We start from the raw sequence: 19,362 nt of genomic DNA on the forward strand, positions 1-19,362 counted from the left end.
TCGCTTTATAGGCCAATATAACATCAATATTTTCATCTTATTATTTTATTTTAAATCACGATATCGCTCAGAAACAAATATGAATGCTTGCCCCTCATATGAATATTATATGGTAAAAGATCTTTTAATAAAAATTTTCATCGGAGCAAATTTTTATAAGAACGGACAATGATCTATTTTATGAATGTTTGCAACATTTTCAAAATTGATTGTTGTTCCAAAAATCAAGGTTAAAATCAATGATGACTTTTTGAAAACAAAGTCCATAGAATTTGCCTTATGAATCTTTCATATGCTGTAATAAAATTCGCTATGCCAACTTTCTTTAGCGTAACAAGTGTAAGATTCAAATTCTTAACAATAATTTTTTTTTATTCAGTAATTATTTTTTAATTTTAAATAAATTTTTATTAATTTATGTAATATGTTTAATAAATGTAAATTTATTCTACGATATTTTATAACTATAAAATTAATGTATGTTTCTTTTTTCAACGATATAGTTAGATGTCGCCACCTATACATCACATAGTCTATGAATCGTGTTTCACTGATGACTTGTGCTTCGCTTCCTATTCACTTCCTTCATTACACTGTATTTGAACATTACTAAATGTAGTGACCGTTCAACACAATACTTGTGACTTTAAAATGGGTGGAAGCCGTGGAAGCAGTGCAGGCATCGCATGATCATCATCTTCATAATTTCCTTCTTATATAAAAAAAAATTAGTTGAAAAATAAAAACGGCTAGACGGATTTTGTTCATCACTTATGCAAATCCGTTCGTTATAATCTCCGACGGGCTTATATATTAGAATATAATAGATATTATATTAGAATAAAATGCATATTGTATATATGTGCCCCGCACTTTTATTTTGACCAGTGTACTTTGCATTTGTAAAATATGTGCGGCGCTTAAGGGAATATTCCGATTCAATTTATTATTAGTTTTATGTGCAAAGGTATTGATTTCTGTATTAGTTCTGCACTTATTATTCATGATGAAACCAGTTTTCTCCTAATCATTAGGTTTGCACATATTTTTCATGATCTTAATTACAGACTCTAATTTGGTAGTGATAAAGATGAAATAATTGTCCAATTTCATAAATATTATTATTTATTTTATTTATTCAGACTAAGGCCGAAGTGGCCTGTGCGGTATATAAGAGTCTTCTCCATTCGGCTCGGTCCATGGCTACACGTCGCCAACCACGCAGTCTACGGAGGGTCCGCAAGTCATCTTCCACCTGATCGATCCACCTTGCCCGCTGCGCACCTCGCCTTCTTGTGCCCGTCGGATCGTTGTCGAGAACCATTTTCACCGGGTTACTGTCCGACATTCTGGCTACGTGCCAGGCCCATCGCAGTCGTCCGATTTTCGCGGTGTGAACGATGGATGGTTCTCCCAACAGCTGATGCAATTCGTGGTTCATTCGCCTCCTCCACGTACCGTCCGCCATCTGCACCCCACCATAGATGGTACGCAGCACTTTCCTTTCGAAAACTCCAAGTGCGCGTTGGTCCTCCACGAGCATCGTCCAGGTCTCGTGTCCGTAGAGGACTACCGGTCTAATTAGCGTTTTGTAGATTGTCAGTTTGGTACGGCGGCGAACTCTATTCGATCGGAGCGTCTTGCGGAGTCCAAAGTACGTACGATTTCCAGCCACTATGCGTCTCCGAATTTCTCTGCTGGTGTCATTTTCGGCAGTCACCAGTGAGCCCAAGTACACAAATTCTTCTACCACCTCGATTTCGTCACCACCGATGCAAACTCGCGGTGGGTGGCTCACATTGTCTTCTCTTGAACCTCTTCCTATCATGTACTTCGTCTTCGACGTGTTGATGACTAGTCCGATCCGCTTAGCTTCCCTCTTCAGTCTGATGTAGGCTTCCTCCATCTTCTCAAAGTTACGTGCCATAATATCTATGTCGTCGGCGAAACCAAATAGCTGGACGGACTTATTGAAAATTGTACCACTCGTGTTAATCCCTGCTCTTCGTATTACACCTTCCAAAGCGATGTTGAATAGCAAACACGAAAGACCATCACCTTGCCGTAACCCTCTGCGGGTTTCGAAGGGACTCGAGAATGCCCCTGAAACTCGAACTACGCACATCACCCGATCCATCGTCGCTTTGATCAACCGTGTCAGTTTATCCGGAAAACCGTGTTCGTGCATTAGCTGCCATAGCTGGTCCCGATTGATTGTATCATATGCGGCTTTGAAGTCGATGAATAGATGATGTGTGGGCACGTTGTATTCGCGGCATTTCTGCAGTACTTGGCGAATGGCAAACACCTGGTCCGTGGTGGAGCGTTCGCCCATAAAACCCGCCTGGTACTGCCCCACGAACTCCCTTGCAGTTGGTGCTAGTCGACGGCATAAAATTTGGGAGAGTACCTTGTAGGCGGCGTTCAGCAATGTGATTGCGCGGTAGTTGCTACAATCCAGCTTATCGCCCTTTTGTAGATGGGACACGACACCTTCCATCCACTCCTGCGGCAAAACTTCCTCCTCCCAAATCTTGGTAATGACCCAGTGAAGCGCTCTAGCCAGTGCCTCACCACCGTGTTTAAATAGCTCTCCTGGTAGTTGGTCAACCCCAGGGGCTTTGTTGTTCTTCAGCCGGCCAATCTCCTCCTGGATTTCCTGGAGATCCGGAGCCGGTAGAATTATGTCCTGCGCGCGTTCTCCCAGGTCCATCACCATACCGCCATCTTCGTCTGCCACATCGCCATTCAGGTGTTCTTCGTAGTGCTGCTGCCACCTTTGGATCACCTCACGCTCGTTCGTAAGAAGGTTCCCGTTTATGTCCTTACACATATCGGGCTGTGGCACGTGGCCCTTACGTGAACGGTTTAACTTCTCATAGAACTTTCGTGTGTTATTAGCGCGGTACAGTTGCTCCGTTTCTTCACGGTCTCGATCTTCCTGCTGGCGCTTTTTCCTCCGGAAAATCGAGTTTTGTCTGTTCCGCGCCTGTTTATATCGTGCCTCGTTCGCCCTCGTGCGGTGTTGCAGCAATCTCGCCCATGCTGCATTCTTCTCTTCCACTAACTGCTCACATTCGCCGTCATACCAGTCGTTTCTCTGATCCGGGGGCACCGTGCCAAGTGCAGCGGTTGCGGTGCTACCAATGGCGGATCGAATATCTCTCCAGCCATCTTCAAGAGATGCTGCGCCTAGCTGCTCTTCCGTTGGAAGTGCCACTTCCAGCTGCTGCGCGTATTCTTGGGCTAGTCTACCGTCTTGTAGCCGCCCAATGTTAAGCCGCGGCGTCCGACTTCGACGCGTGTTGTACACCGTCGAGAGTTTTGAGCGCAGGCATACTGCAACGAGGTAGTGGTCGGATTCAATATTCGCACTGCGGTAAGTGCGGACGTTCGTGATGTCGGAGAAGAATTTACCGTCGATTAGAACGTGGTCGATTTGGTTTTCCGTTTCTTGGTTAGGTGATCTCCATGTGGCCTTGTGGATATTTTTGCGGGGAAAGAAGGTGCTTCGGACTACCATTCCGCGGGAGGCTGCAAAGTTTATGCATCGTTGGCCGTTGTCATTCGATACGGTGTGCAGACTATCCGGTCCGATGACCGGTCTATACATTTCCTCCCTTCCTACCTGTGCGTTCATGTCACCGATGACGATTTTAGCGTCCCGCAGTGGGCATTCATCGTATGTCTGCTCCAGCTGTGCATAGAACGCTTCTTTCTCGTCATCGGGTCTCCCTTCGTGTGGGCAGTGCACGTTGATGATGCTATAGTTGAAGAAACGGCCTTTAATCCTCAGCTTGCACATCCTTGCGTTGATTGGCTGCCACCCAATCACGCGTTGGCGCATCTTTCCCAGCACTATGAAGCCGGTTCCCAGCTCGTTGGTGGTGCCACAGCTTTGGTAGAAGGTAGCCGCTCGATGCCCGCTTTTCCACACTTTCTGTCCTGTCCAGCAAATCTCCTGCAGCGCCACGACGTCGAAGTTGCGGGGATGTAATTCATCGTAGATCATCCTGTCGCAACCTGCGAAACCTAGCGACTTGCAATTCCATGTTCCAAGCTTCCAATCGTGATCCTGTATTCGTCGCCTAGGTCTTTGCCGATTATATCGAGTCGCATTATCTCTTATGTTGTTCGTAATGATTGGTTTTCTAGGCGGCTTATTGGGCCTGCGCAAACCTCCTGTCTCGTCGGAGGGCCGTCGTGTCAGGGGCTGTTTAGCGTCCCACCTAACACCAGGACTTGGGCTTGTGCGCTTTGAGCGGCACACGGTCGCTTTGGTGGAGCCTACTTGCGGATACATGCAGCTTTTTATAGAGGTTTAACAGGGCCCACTGTCAAACCCCACCACATCCTAGGCAAGCCCCACAACTCGCAGATGGCCTGGGGAGGGATCGTCAAGCCCTTGGACATAGTCCCTGCTGCCCTGCTTATTAAATGATTTATTAGCCGTTTTATTACATTAAAAAGAAATCATTCTGAGACATATTTACATATATAATGAGGGGAAAATTCCCACAAAGATAAACAGCGTCGTTATAGATTTGGAAGTGCTGGAAACGATTCCCCTCGTTAGCTTCCGCCGGTGCATACCATTGCATTATACATGCTTTTCAGTTCTTCCAATTCGTATTAAGAGCTACGTACTTATTTAACTGGGCTGCAAAATGGTGGGTTGACATCAAGGAAGGAGCGCCCAGCAGAGCTCTGGTCCCCACAAGTCCCTATCTCACGCTTCCACGGGTCGTCCGATGACAAAAGACCGCCAGCTAAGGGTTGTGTACTTAGCTGGTAGTGCAGCCTGGGCACTGTTGTCCTTCTGACATCAGCTAGAGTGAGAAGGTACGCCTCGAGCGTCTGTTCACCAGGAGGTGCGGCTCAAACAGCGTCTGCCTGGTACCCAGCGGCTGATTAACGAAATGCTGTATCGCGTCAGCTATACCTAAGGTGGCAGCCCCATCATCGCGATGTAGGTAACGCGACCCCGGTAAGGTAGCTTACTGAAGCCTCTCAAATACCACGAAAAATGGAGATAGAACAAAAGAGAACGTTATTTTTGGCAACCGACCCGGCAACGAAATAAGGACTATGATTGGAAACTCGGTACCTGGAATGTCAGGACCCTAAATGAACCTGGACGAGTGAGCCTTCTGGCTCGTGAACTGCAGAAGGTTGGAGTGAACGTGGCTGCTATTCAAGAAGTCCGATGGCCTAGATCCGGAGAACGTGAATTCCGAGCCGTGGACCCCACGACCAATACTGCATTCAAGTATAACATCTATCACAGCAGCGGTGAAAAAGCAGAGCATGGAGTTGGTTTCGTAGTGATGGGCAAGCAGATGAAGCGAGTGATGCGGTGGAAACTATAGATAGTGGAATATATAGATGAGCGAAGATAAATCCTCTGTCTCCAAACGAACTGTCAAACGTGTCTCCAAACGAGCATGACGTCACGATTTCAATGGAAACGTTAAGGGCTGTGACGTCATATGCGCGTGTGCACGGGCAAAAAAATCGACTCAGCCATGCTTTCGCTCATCTATAGATTCTACTATCTATAGTGGAAACCCATTAGCGAACGAATCTGTGTGTTGAGGATACGGGGCAAATTCTTCAATTACAGCCTAATCAACGTGTACGCACCGACAAACGATAAATCCGACGACGTGAAGGACACGTTTTATGAATGTCTTGATAAAGCCTATGGAGAGTGCTTAAAGCATGACGTAAAAATTGTTATCGGAGACGCTAACGCTCAGGTCGGTAGAGAGGAGTTTTTCCGTCCCATAATCGGTAGGGAGAGCCTTCACACCGCTACCAATGACAACGGCCTACGGCTAGTAAATTTTGCTGCTGCCAGAGGGATGGCCATCAGTAGCACCTACTTTGCACGAAAGAACATCCGAAAGCACACCTGGAGACACCCAAATGGTGAAACTTGCAACCAGATAGACCATGTTCTGGTGGATGGGCGCCATTTCTCGGATGTTATCGATGTGCGGACATTCAGAGGTCCGAACATTGACTCTGATCACTACCTCGTTGTCAGTAAAATTCGATCACGGTTGTCAACTGTATCGAACGAAAGATCACAGCGAACGATGCGTTACAATATCCAGCGATTGTCGGTGGAAGGAGTATAGGCTGAGTACCGCCAGAAGCTCGACGAACGGATAAGTGCAATCAACGTTAGCGACAACATCAACGATCTATGGGAGTCGATCCATGGAGCGGTGAGCACAACAGCACGAGAAGTGGTAGGCACTGCACAGAGGCGACCCAGGACGGGCTGGTTCGATGTGGAGTGTCAGAGAGTGACAGACGAGAAGAACGTTGCCAGAAGCCGGATGTTGGTGTCAGGTACCCGATCGAATAGAGATTGATACAAGGAAGCAAGAGCAGCCGAAAACGAACCCACCGCAGGAAGAAAAAAGAGTACGAAGAACAAGTGATTAGTGAGGCGCAGGAAAAAATGGAGCAGAACGATATGCGGAGGTTTTATGAGTCTGTCAATGGCGTGCGGAGAAAGACAGCGCCATCTCCCGTCATGTGCAACGACCAACAAGGGAATTTGCTGACAGATAAAACTGAAGTGGCTGCCAGGTGGAAGCAACACTTCGAGACTTTGTTGAATGGAGGAAGTGACGGTGCATCGGAGAACAGACTAGATATTAGTGACGATGGACAAGCTGTGGAGTCACCTACACTAGATGAGGTTAAAAAAGCTGTCAAAGAGCTGAAAAACAATAAGGCTGCGGGGAAGGACCAGCTCCCGGCTGAACTTCTCAAACATGGCAGTGAGCAGCTTTACGAAGTTCTGCACCATATTATGTCGAAAATATGGGAAGACGAGGAAATGCCTGCTAGCTGGTTGGACGGCCTCATTTGCCCTCTCTTTAAGAAAGGGGCACAGATTGGAGTGCGCCAATTACCGAGGAATAACCCTCCTTAATTCGGCGTACAAAATTATGTCCCGTATTCTGTTCAACAGATTGAGACCGCTTGAAGAGTCCTTCGTCGGCGAATACCAAGCAGGTTTTCGTGAGGGCCGATCAACGACGGATCAAATGTTTACCCTGAGACAAATCCTTGATAAATTCCGGGAGTACAACTTGCAGACACATCATCTGTTTATTGATTTCAAGGCGGCGTACGATTCAGTGAAACGGAATGAATTATGGCAAATTATGCTTGAACATGGTTTTCCGGCGAAACTGATACGGCTGATTCGTATAACGTTGGACGGATCGAAATCAAGTGTAAGGGTTGCGGATGAAATATCGACGTCATTTGATACCTTAGACGGATTAAAGCAGGGTGATGCACTCTCGAATCTACTGTTCAATATAGCGCTCGAGGGAGCGATTAGGAGAGCTGGTGTGCAAAGAAGCGGTACCATTATCACAAAATCGCATATGCTCCTGGGATTTGCGGACGATATCAATATTATCGGAATTGATCGCCGTGCCGTGGAAGAGGCTTTTGTGCCTTTTAAGAGGGAGACAGCGAGGATTGGACTCACGATCAATACCAGCAAAACGAAGTACATGGTCGCTGGCAATCAACGTGGGTTCATTAGTGGTGGTGGTAGCGAAATAGTGCTGGATGGTGAAAAATTTGAAGTGGTAGAAGAATTTATGTATCTTGGAACATTAGTGACGTGCGATAATGATGTTACCCGCGAGGTGAAAAGGCGTATTGCAGCTGCAAATAGGGCTTATTACGGACTTCGTAACCAGCTTAAGTCCCGTAGTCTGCAAACGAAAACAAAACTCGCGCTGTATACTACTCTGATTCTTCCGGTGGCTTTATACGGCCATGAGACATGGACGTTAAAGGAGGCTGATCGGAGAGCTTTCAGAGTGTTTGAGCGTAAGGTGCTGCGGACAATACTCGGTGGTAAACAGGAGAACGGTATCTGGCGGCGTCGCATGAATCACGAATTGTACCAGGTGTATAAAGGGCTGGATATTATTGTTTATACAACACGGCAGACTACGGTGGGCTGGTCACGTTGTTCGTATGCCAGAAGAACGTCAAATATTTAGTAGATAACCCGCATGCTTCGTGGAAGGCCGCGTACACGATGGCTTTTTGTAGTTGAAGAGGACCTGAGGGCGCTCAATGTTCAGGGCGACTGGAAGCGATTGGCCCAGGATCGAGTCCAGTGGAGAAGGATACTCCATTCGGCGTAGGTTCATCGAAGAGCTGTAGCCCATCAAGTATCAAGTACTTATTTAACTTTGCAACCAGACTTATTTTTTGTAGTTTTCTTATGATGCGTTGGCTTATGGTGAGGTCGGCCATCTGTTAATTCAAAACGGACGTCCTATTCGAAGTTTCCGTCCGATTTCTGAAAACGGCATAGAACTTCGATTTTATATTTTGACGGGGACTGATTTCAAAAGCTTTCTACCTTTCTACTTACTTCTCAATGATGTTGGATACAGTTGATTGTTAATTGAAATCATCGTAAAATAAATCAAGACAAAATTTTCAAAACGACTTATCTGCTTTTGCAAACAAAGATTCAAACGACGATTTGACGAATCTGATAGCTCTTTCACGCATACCAACACCATCAACAGGTAGCGGAAACCTCCACCTACCTATTGGTGGTGTTGGTTTGCGTGGAAGAGCTATCAGATTAGTCAAATCGTCGTTTGAATCTTTGTTTACAAAAGCAGATAAGTCGTTTTGAAAATTTTGTCTTGAAATGTTTAGCAGTTTGCACTTGAAGAAGAAGAAACAGAAAAGATGATATTCGAAAAAAAATGCACGGGGAAGCATACGTAGAAAATTTTGAAACTCTTTTTAAAAATTCTAGAAGCAATTTAATTAAAAACGGTTAGCAGTATGAGGTCGGAAATTTCTTCTATAATAACCACGGTATAATAACCACATCATTTCGATTTAAAATTTTATTTGGTGATATTTCACTTTATACACAGTATAAGAAATTTCCAAGGGGTGGGACGCTGAGCACAATGTTCCAAGCACACATTTTCACCGTATATCGGAACAATGCGGAACAATAAATTCACAAACTGTGGCACAGTGTTGCACACTTTTGACACTGAAGTTTCTTAATGTCAAAATTCGGCAACCCTGCCAAATGCTGTCATTCTACTCTTGCTTTTTCACAAAAATATTTATTGTTAACATGTGTTTGTTTTTGATTTCAAAATGAACAGTTAATTTTCAGGGCGAATCATCCGGCCGGATTCAGCGAACGGGGTAATTTGTCGAGTGTTCCAGACTGTAAAACAAAACCTGAAATATCAATTATTAACTATTGACTATTGCTATGATCAGCGGCATAAACCGAGGACTAAACGTTAGCAAATGGATACCAATCTGACTTCCGCCTCTAGAATCCTGCGGGTTTTTTCAAAAGTAATTTCATGGAATTTTCGTACAAAAAGTCGGAGACTTTTGCCCTTGCTGGTACCTTTTGAAATTATAAGCGAACACGATGCTCTTTGAGAAGGTTGCTGAGTTGTGAACAATAGGGTTAATCAATAATATAAAGGATGGAAGAGGAAATATTAACCAGGATAACCCCCTACACCCCCTACCCAATGCAACGACACGGCGACGGAAACGGCCTGATTTTATTTATCTATATATACTATAGTTAGCCCATATATTTTTTGTCATCTTTCCGTTTCTTTCGCGGTTCTGCTGAATTGCGTTTGCAGCCTTTGCGTCTTTTGTGTGGGGAGATCAATCCGGCTGCTGTTGATGAATGAAATGAGAACCAACCGGTGGCGGGAATATATTTTTCTCGGAGAACTATATTCGGGTCCGTTAGGATGATGTGAAGCGGTGCTAGCTCAATCTGCTCGAATCTCATGTGTTGCGGTTTCTGCCGAATTGTATAGCAGCTCATCTTCTAGGACCGTTAAATTTACTAAGGCTTTGGTCCGATTCGCGAATTAAAATCAAATTAAACTTAAAAGTGACATTTCGGAAATTATGAAATTCCCCGCTCATAAAAATGGCTGGTGCTACCCAGCAAGATCAACAAAACATCTATCAAAAACGATTCAACATCTGTCAAAAGTAATCTTGGTCTGCGAGCAGGGTTATTTAAAAATTATTGAACTGTCATTTTTAAGTTTAATTTGATTTTAATTCGCGAATCGGACCAAAGCCTAAAACTGCTTCCAAAAATCCTTTCGATTATTGTTTTCTTTTTATGGCGGGCGAAATAAAAATTTGTTCCTGCATGTTTTTCACATTTGACAGAAGTCACGTGATCGATAATGTTTATGTTCGAACAGTGATGCCAAATTTTAATATTTTGTCAAATGAAAATATGGCACACCGTGGCACACCGGGGCACACGTATTTAATTGGGCACGAATTGTATTGTGCTCAGCGACCCGCCCCTTGGAAATTTCCGACCCCGCACTGCTAACCGTTTTTAATTAAATTGCTTCTAGAATTTTTAAAAAGAGTTTCAAAATTTTCTTCGTATGCTTCCCCGTGCATTTTTTTTTCGAATATCATCTTTATGCTTCTTCTTCTTCATGCAACGTTTGTTCGCCAATAGGTAATTGAATTTCAATTGTTTGATGATACTTCATTCGTAAAAGTAAAAAGGAACTTATTTATCATCTTATTATGCGTGTAGATATTTGAAATATCCTCAATGACAGAGTACAAGGACATTTTACGAAAAACATAAACATAAGAAAAGTCCAACCTTGTACTTCTAACTATTTGTAATAATTGAATAGTCTGTAGACTGGTTGAGAAGAGTTTAAAAAAAATTTTCGGTTGCTTTCCTGTGCATTTTTTTAAAAATATTGTCTTTAGAGTGAAATCAGGAGTGATTCAGTTTCATTCCAAATTTTCGACCACTATTCTAGTTTGAATCTGGAGCCAAATAGAACAAACTCGCTAGTTTGCCCAGCAGTTTTCTATTCATGTTTTTCAAATTTTCAATTTAATGAAATCATCATGTTGGCGCCAAGAAAGGCGCAGTAATTGCAAAGTGGATTGATCCGTAGATAAAATGACGCATTCATACACCAAAACAATTGGAAAATATTTGAATCTCGTGATTCAATCGTGGTTCAAATCTGCAGAAGATAGAACGGAGCGTTATACCAGTTTTATTTTTTTGACATTTGACTGGTATAAAAAATGAATCTAGAACAGCTGCTGGGAAAATGAATGTTTCAGATTCATATTCAAACTGACAGCCCCGAACGATTTGAATCACTGCTGATTTTACCCTTAGAGTGAAATCAGGAGTGATTCAGTTTCATTCCAAATTTTCGACCACTATTTTAGTTTGAATCTGGAGCGAAATAGAACAAACTCGCTGGTTTTCCCAGCAGTGTTCCATTCATGTTTTTCAAATTTTTAATTAAATAAAATTATTATGTTGCTGCCAAGAAAGGCGCCGGAACTGCAAAGTGGAGTGATCCGTAGATAAAATGACGCGTTCATACACCAAAACAATTGAAAAATATTTGAATCTCGTGATTCATTCGTGGTTCAAATCTGCAGAAAATAGAACGGAGCGTTATACCAGTTTTATTTTTTTGACAGTTGACTAGTATAAAAAATGAATCTAGAACAGCTGCTGGGAAAAATAATGTTTCAGATTCATATTCAAACTGACAGCCCCGAACGATTTGAATCACTGCTGATTTTACTCTTACGCTTCTTCTTCGACCTAGAAAAAGGTGGGAACTTTAAGTTTTATGTTCGTTTAAAAGTCACACTACTTGCACTGACTGATCTTTACACAAGTGAAAAATTGAGTTATGAATGTGTGTACTGGGGTCGCTTTTTAAGCGGATTTCATAAATCACGCGATTTTTTAAGCGGATTTCGACATTTACGCCGTTTTTCTACGAGATTTTTTTTTTACAAAGTTGTGAGTTGTGACGTAATGTGACTAAGTTGTCCGCGTTGTCCGGCACTGAGGGATTTCTCTTTACTTGGGATGGAAAAGTGTGTACATATTTTGGCAATTTGGCAATGCAATAATCAACAATCAGGAGTATTCAGTTCACGATTATATAAGCCTCCATGTGAAATCGGAATTATTGAACAACTAATGCATAAATTTTAACTCACATACTTTACTATAATGCAACGTACACACCAGTCAAGCAGTTTGACGAACATTGACTCCGCCCCCAAGAAAACGCTTCGGTTGCTGCTTTGTTTGAACGTGTGTGAAGTTGTTCGAACAACCATTTGACAGTTGGCGGCTCGGTTGGAAAAAATTAAAACGGTTTGATTTTGGTTTGAGTGGTCGGGGGTGGAGTCAAAGTTCGCCGAACATGTTTGAGCATTTGTAGTGAAGTTGCACAAACCCCCATATGTACATTTGTTGATGGTTGGTGCTCGAGTTGGTGCTTCGGTCGTTCGTGTGTGATATTGTTGGTCGAATAAATTGATTGTTTGTGCCGCTGTTGGTAAAACTTGATGGATGTTTGAATAAACGAGAGGTGGAGTCAATGTTGGTCAAACTGCTTGACCGTGTGTACGTTCCATAAGGCTTGCTGACGTTAATCATCTTGCTCTTGCACGCGCATTGAAGGGATAGATCTACCTACCAAAGAAATAAAAAACAATTCTAGATAAGGCTATCTGACGTTTATCATCTTTCTCTTGCACGCGCACAGACGGGATAGGGTTTGTTTTCATACGGAAACGCTTCCGAAGCGTTTCCGTATGAAAACAAATCAGATAGCCTTATGGAACGTACACACGGTCAAGCAGTTTGACCAACATTGATTCCACCTCTCGTTTATTCAAACATCCATCAAGCTTTACCAACAGCGACACGAACAATCAATTTATTCGACCAACAATATCACACACGAACGACCTAAGCGTCAACTTGAGCACCAACCACAAAAAAATATATGGGGGTATGTGCAACTTCACTACAAATGCTCAAACATGTTCGGCGAACCTTGACTCCACTCCCGACAACTCATTCCAAAATCAAACCGTTTTATTTTTTTCCAACCGAGCCGCCAACTGTCAAATGGTTGTTCGAACAACTTCACACACGTTCAAACAAAGCAGCAACCGAAGCGTTTTCTTAGGGGCGGAGTCAATGTTTGTCAAACTGCTTGACTGGTGTGTACGTTGCATTACTGTGTTGCGTGTCTCATGTAGGGTAGCGGGGGTAAAGTGAACATGCGGGGTAAAGTGGGTAACGGATGTTTATCCCCTGTTTATGGATTTCTCGTATTATTTTCCATGATACATCATAAATTAAGCATTTCATGCTCTCCGAGCTATTTCAAATCATGAAATATCTATTTAACAGCTAGATTTTAGCAAAATTCTGCACACTTCCGCAAAATACTAGTTTGATGTAATTTTGGCACTGTTGTATTTAAGCCATGAAACTTTGAGTTAGTAGTTCTAAACCAAAATATCGTTCACATCGTTCATTTTGCTTGCTATGAAGCGGAACTGGCTGATGGAAGATAGTTTTTCTTAGTTTAGGTGATATTTGAAAAACATGTAGCTGTGGAGGTAAATTGGTCATGTTGCCTGGGGGTAGAGTGAGCAATGTTCTGACAGATAAATGGAGATGAACTAGCTCAAATTTCAACCTTTATCGGTTCGGTTGACAATGGGATCACCAATCAGGGGGTGAAAAAGAGGGATCTGGTCATTTACGTTGCATACACACATTTTCGTACAATTTCGACAGTCCTGAGCGAATATTTCCATACCACACACCTCGTTCATGGAAACATTCATACCTCAGATGTTTGTCATCCGATCTGTGATATCCATATATCAATCAACTCAGTAAAAGCTCTAGTTTCTGTAAAATAGTATAACATGGGCCAACATTTCATCCATTTTAATAATAAAGGCGCACAAAATCTAGCATTTTTGACATGCCCTCAAATAATCCGGAATTTCTCCTGAGGCCAGAGCATGATTCTTAACCCGTTTTTCAAAACAAGATGAATTTCCTGCCGAACCATGCCAAAATCAAAGGAACCTGGTAATATTTCACTGAGCAATGGTCAATTGAATATTGAAAAAAAATCCCGCACTATCATTTTGACCAAGCCCGGTATACCTGTCAGGTAACATTTTGAATATTATTAAGAATATGTATTTGATTTAAAATATTTTGATCAACTTATTTGCTTTATTTACAATATTGTTCACTTTACCCCACCGCCTGACCATTTTACCCCGCCCAAAACAAAATTGAACTATTTTGGACTAATTTTAAATGTTGAAAATAACATATTTAAATATTTTTTCAAACTGTTTTCACAACAGGCTATGTTACCCTTTAAGCTAAGCTTCGACACACCTGCATCGAACAATGCAATTTCTCGATAGCCACTTGATAAACAGCAGCAGTTCTTAGGGTGTCCAATTTACCCCCACCACCCCTAAGGTGTAGGGCTGGCAAGCGATGACGGGATGCTCGAGATAGAATGGGTTGGGCGGGCGAAGTACTTTGCAGGCACTGCAACCAAACGACGTCGCTCTACGACGCGGTGCGATTTCCCACTAAGGGTCTGTCTCATTTGGATAATTAAACTGAAATTAAATTTAAAAGTGACATTTCAATAGTTATCGAATAACCCTGCTCGCAGAGCAAGATTACTTTTGACAGATATCGAATCATTTTGCATCGATGTCTTATTGGATTTGCTGGGTAGCACCAGCCATTTTTTTCCTTGTTGTACTAATGAACTTCATAGAATTTCTAATATTGAGACATTGCAACAAATGTCCAACAAAATAATTTTGAATTTTAGGCAAAAATCGTTGCAATCTTCTATTGCAACGATTAGCTCAAAATTCTTAGTATAAATAAAGTTAGGTTTAGTTTAAGTTGAAAACATTGTAATTCCTACATGGTTCAAATCAACCAGAGGAAAAATCCTAACTGCCAGAGGCAATGAAACGTTTTAATAATAACTAAAAATATAACATAGCAAATAAGGATGATAGTGTTAAGAAAACACGGAACACCTAGTCTAAGAGATGAATGCATGTATTAGATAATTAGCAAATAAAATTAGTAAAAAATGCTTCTTTATGTTATTCATCTTATCGTCACATACTTCAAGCTCTTGATAACCGATTCGCTTACGAATGACCATTCTACATCCAGTTTTCCTTTCTCTTCTTTTACGCCTATTCAGATTACCTACGCCATTTATGATAATTGATATCATGATAAAGAGTAGGGAGTGAGTGCTAGTAATGGACCCCGTGCGTATAATGGACCCCCTGAACATTATTTTAAAATACGTATTTTAGTAGTGAAAATGAATGTTTTAGCATATTTTATATATGAAACGCATTGCTGATAACTGTTACTTGTCATCTGGTGCTACAGAATGGCAATATATCATGAGTCTGACTCTAGCGAAGCGATTGAAGGGGTCAATAACTAGCACTCACTCCCTAACTTGATGCCAATTTCCAGGCTATTAGATAAACTCTCAGATTCTATTGGCATCAAACCGCGGATCTTCAGTTCGTGTTCCAGTTCATCTACCGTTAAATTAGCTGGATTCATCGCATGGCATATGGACAACAATCGAGGCATTTCCATTTCATCATTTCCTCAGCCCAGCTCAATTTCCACAACTTGTTAAATACCACTTTAATTTTCTTCTATTTTATGTGGATCTTTTCGGTTAACTCAATGGTGGATTATATCCAATATCAAAAGTCCAAAAATAAACAGCATTAAAATTGATACAGTGTACTCTACAAAACGAAATTTTTCTCTTGGATCAAGTGACAATAACCAAATAATTCTTCTGGAACGGAATGGACTTTCTCAGAACTAACAACACTCCCTTTTTTTTCAAATTATATCCAATGGATATATAATATATTTCTCTTAATATGGTAACATAATGTATGTTGTTCTACAACATTCGATCACATCCAAACTTGGTTTGTTACGTACTTTTAATTTGAACTTTGACCAAATGATAAATTTGCAATCCGCCTCCAGGAACATCCCGTTATAATTCCTGAGTAACTTTGTGTGTGCTTGAGTGTATTCTGGTATGGAGATATGCTTTTTCTAAGCTACAACACAACATCACATTTCCGTCGAGACCCCCTTTCTCAGTCACTCGTATCCGTCGTTGTAACCGTATCTCGTCCTTTGTCCCTCGCGGGAGCTTTACGCGCTGGCCACGCCAACCTAGGATAAGGGAGACAAGGGTATAAAACAAGCGTACTTGGGTTTGGTTGGAGGTGGTGTGAGAAGTCATTCTTGGGTTCGTTAGTTTGGTTTTCGGTTTGGTTTAGGGCAGAGGCGACGAGTTGGTCTGAATTTTCTGAATGGGCGTCATGGCCGTGTCCATGATGTTGAACTGACTCCGGCTGAACACGTACCGGATCATGGTTCGCAAATCGCTGCGGCCACTTTGCCTCAGCAGCACGTAGATGTAGGGATCGAGCATGAAGTGCAGCAGAATTAGTATGTCGGATAGGGCGAAGAACCAAGTGAATCGTGCTTTCACTTCAGGTTTCAACAACTGAGCCAAAAGGATCGAAACCTGAAAGAAGTAAATAAAAACGAGTGACAATAGCTATGTATTAAGTTGCTATAGCCGCCAATAAGGTGATACTGACCATCTGTGGAAGCCAACAGGCGAGGAAACTGATGCTGAGGAATGTCATCAGTTTGGCAAAGCGTATTTCCTCCGTCGTTGGTTCGCCAACCATCCGGAAGATGGACGAATCGGTAAAGCTGGCCGATTTCTGCGAGTTGCGTAGAGTTGGTCGTTCTACCATCGGCATCGGTTGGATTGAGCGAAATTGTCGACGCATCTTGTGGTGAGACTGATACAGCACCTTACGGACGCTCAGATTGCATATTACGATTCCAGTGCACAGGATTATTCCTAAAAATGGTAAATGAATTGTAAGAACGTAAATACGTTTTTTTTTAATTTATGGCTTGTGTTGTGAGGAAACTCAGCTCGACGAACTAAATTGATGTCTGTTATATTGTATGTATGTATGTATGTGTGTGTATGTGTGTAGGTGTACAGCATTTTGTAGACACACTTTTTGGAACTTAGCATTGGCCGAATTACTCACAACAACCATTCAACGGGGAATCCTGTTCCATCGTTTGCTATTTAACATTGGCCATAATTTGGCTATGGGATCAGAAGTGTCGTGATCTCACGTCCGTCTGTCAACGCAACCGTTTCAAAACTGACTTGATTCGTACTCACTCTTTGCATACACGCTCAAGTACGAATACTCAATTCCATAGTCATTCAAACCTATTCAGACCAACTCCCAAAATGAGCTGCATACATTTTTGTTCTACATCATACAATCTCTACATTCACCTTCTCCTCTACTCTTGTCAATTTCCTCAATCTTAAGGACGTGCTACATACTTTTTGAGATGGGTTTACCAGGTTCAAAACATCATTCCATCAAAACCATAAAATATAGAACTTTTTCTTACACACCCATATTTAAACACTCCGACTATCAATAACTAACAGTTGCCGATTTTTGTTAATCCTTCTTGGCTCAAAACATCCTTTCAGCATCAAAATCCGAAAATATTAAACTTTTTCTAACATATTTACAAATTTTGACTCTTGATGACTAACAGTTGCCGATTTTGGTTATGCCTTCTTGGGTTGAGTGTTCCAGGCTCAAACATCCTTTCAGCATCAAAATCAGAAAATATTAAACTTTTTCTAACATATTTACACATTCTGACTCTTGATGACTAACAGTTGCCGATTTTGGTTATGCCTTCTTGGGTTGAGTGTTCCAGGCTCAAAACATCCTTTCAGCATCAAAATCAGAAAATATTAAACTTTTTCTAACATATTTACACATTCTGACTCTTGACGACTAGCAGTTGCCGATTTTGGTTATGCCTTCTTGGGTTGAGTGTTCCAGGCTCAAAACATCCTTTCAGCATCAAAATCAGAAAACATTAAACTTTTTCTAACATATTTACAAATTTTGACTCTTGATGACTAACAGTTGCCGATTTTGGTTATGCCTTCTTGGGTTGAGTGTTCCAGGCTCAAAACATCCTTTCAGCATCAAAATCAGAAAATATTAAACTTTTTCTAACATATTTACACATTCTGACTCTTGATGACTAACAGTTGCCGATTTTGGTTATGCCTTCTTGGGTTGAGTGTTCCAGGCTCAAAACATCCTTTCAGCATCAAAATCAGAAAACATTAAACTTTTTCTAACATATTTACAAATTTTGACTCTTGATGACTAACAGTTGCCGATTTTGATTATGCCTTCTTGGGTTGAGTGTTCCAGGCTCAAAACATCCTTTCAGCATCAAAATCAGAAAATATTAAACTTTTTCTAACATATTTACAAATTTTGACTCTTGATGACTAACAGTTGCCGATTTTGGTTATGCCTTCTTGGGTTGAGTGTTCCAGGCTCAAAACATCCTTTCAGCATCAAAATCAGAAAATATTAAACTTTTTCTAACATATTTACAAATTTTGACTCTTGATGACTAACAGTTGCCGATTTTGGTTATGCCTTCTTGGGTTGAGTGTTCCAGGCTCAAAACATCCTTTCAGCATCAAAATCAGAAAATATTAAACTTTTTCTAACATATTTACAAATTTTGACTCTTGATGACTAACAGTTGCCGATTTTGGTTATGCCTTCTTGGGTTGAGTGTTCCAGGCTCAAAACATCCTTTCAGCATCAAAATCAGAAAATATTAAACTTTTTCTAACATATTTACACATTCTGACTCTTGATGACTAACAGTTGCCGATTTTGGTTATGCCTTCTTGGGTTGAGTGTTCCAGGCTCAAAACATCCTTTCAGCATCAAAATCAGAAAATATTAAACTTTTTCTAACATATTTACACATTCTGACTCTTGATGACTAACAGTTGCCGATTTTGGTTATGCCTTCTTGGGTTGAGTGTTCCAGGCTCAAAACATCCTTTCAGCATCAAAATCAGAAAACATTTAACTTTTTCTAACATATTTACAAATTTTGACTCTTGATGACTAACAGTTGCCGATTTTGGTTATGCCTTCTTGGGTTGAGGGTTCCAGGCTCAAAACATCCTTTCAGCATCAAAATCAGAAAATATTAAACTTTTTCTAACATATTTACACATTCTGACTCTTGATGACTAACAGTTGCCGATTTTGGTTATGCCTTCTTGGGTTGAGTGTTCCAGGCTCAAAACATCCTTTCAGCATCAAAATCAGAAAACATTTAACTTTTTCTAACATATTTACAAATTTTGACTCTTGATGACTAACAGTTGCCGATTTTGGTTATGCCTTCTTGGGTTGAGTGTTCCAGGCTCAAAACATCCTTTCAGCATCAAA

The 19,362-nt window shown here is 41.5% G+C and overlaps 1 protein-coding gene across 2 annotated transcripts in view; it reads right to left on the reverse strand.

Moving 5' to 3' along the window:
- Window positions 1-15,865: 15,865 nt before the first annotated feature.
- LOC134219301 (prostaglandin E2 receptor EP4 subtype) overlaps window positions 15,866-19,362 on the reverse strand; it is a 95,242-nt gene continuing 91,745 nt past the window's right edge. The window contains exons 4-6 of one of the 2 annotated variants that reach the window (XM_062698022.1): window positions 16,627-16,898; window positions 16,387-16,550; window positions 15,866-16,192 (exon numbers count right to left, since the gene is read on the reverse strand). In XM_062698022.1, coding sequence (XP_062554006.1) covers window positions 16,114-16,192; window positions 16,387-16,550; window positions 16,627-16,898 — 515 coding nt within the window. In that variant the 3' untranslated portion in view covers window positions 15,866-16,113. Of the gene's footprint in view, window positions 16,551-16,626; window positions 16,899-19,362 lie in introns of both variants that reach the window. The other variant, XM_062698021.1, reaches the window with a different exon arrangement.

This window comes from Armigeres subalbatus, chromosome 3 (genome assembly GCF_024139115.2).
Source record: "Armigeres subalbatus isolate Guangzhou_Male chromosome 3, GZ_Asu_2, whole genome shotgun sequence".
In the NCBI taxonomy this organism is placed as follows: domain Eukaryota; kingdom Metazoa; phylum Arthropoda; class Insecta; order Diptera; family Culicidae; genus Armigeres; species Armigeres subalbatus.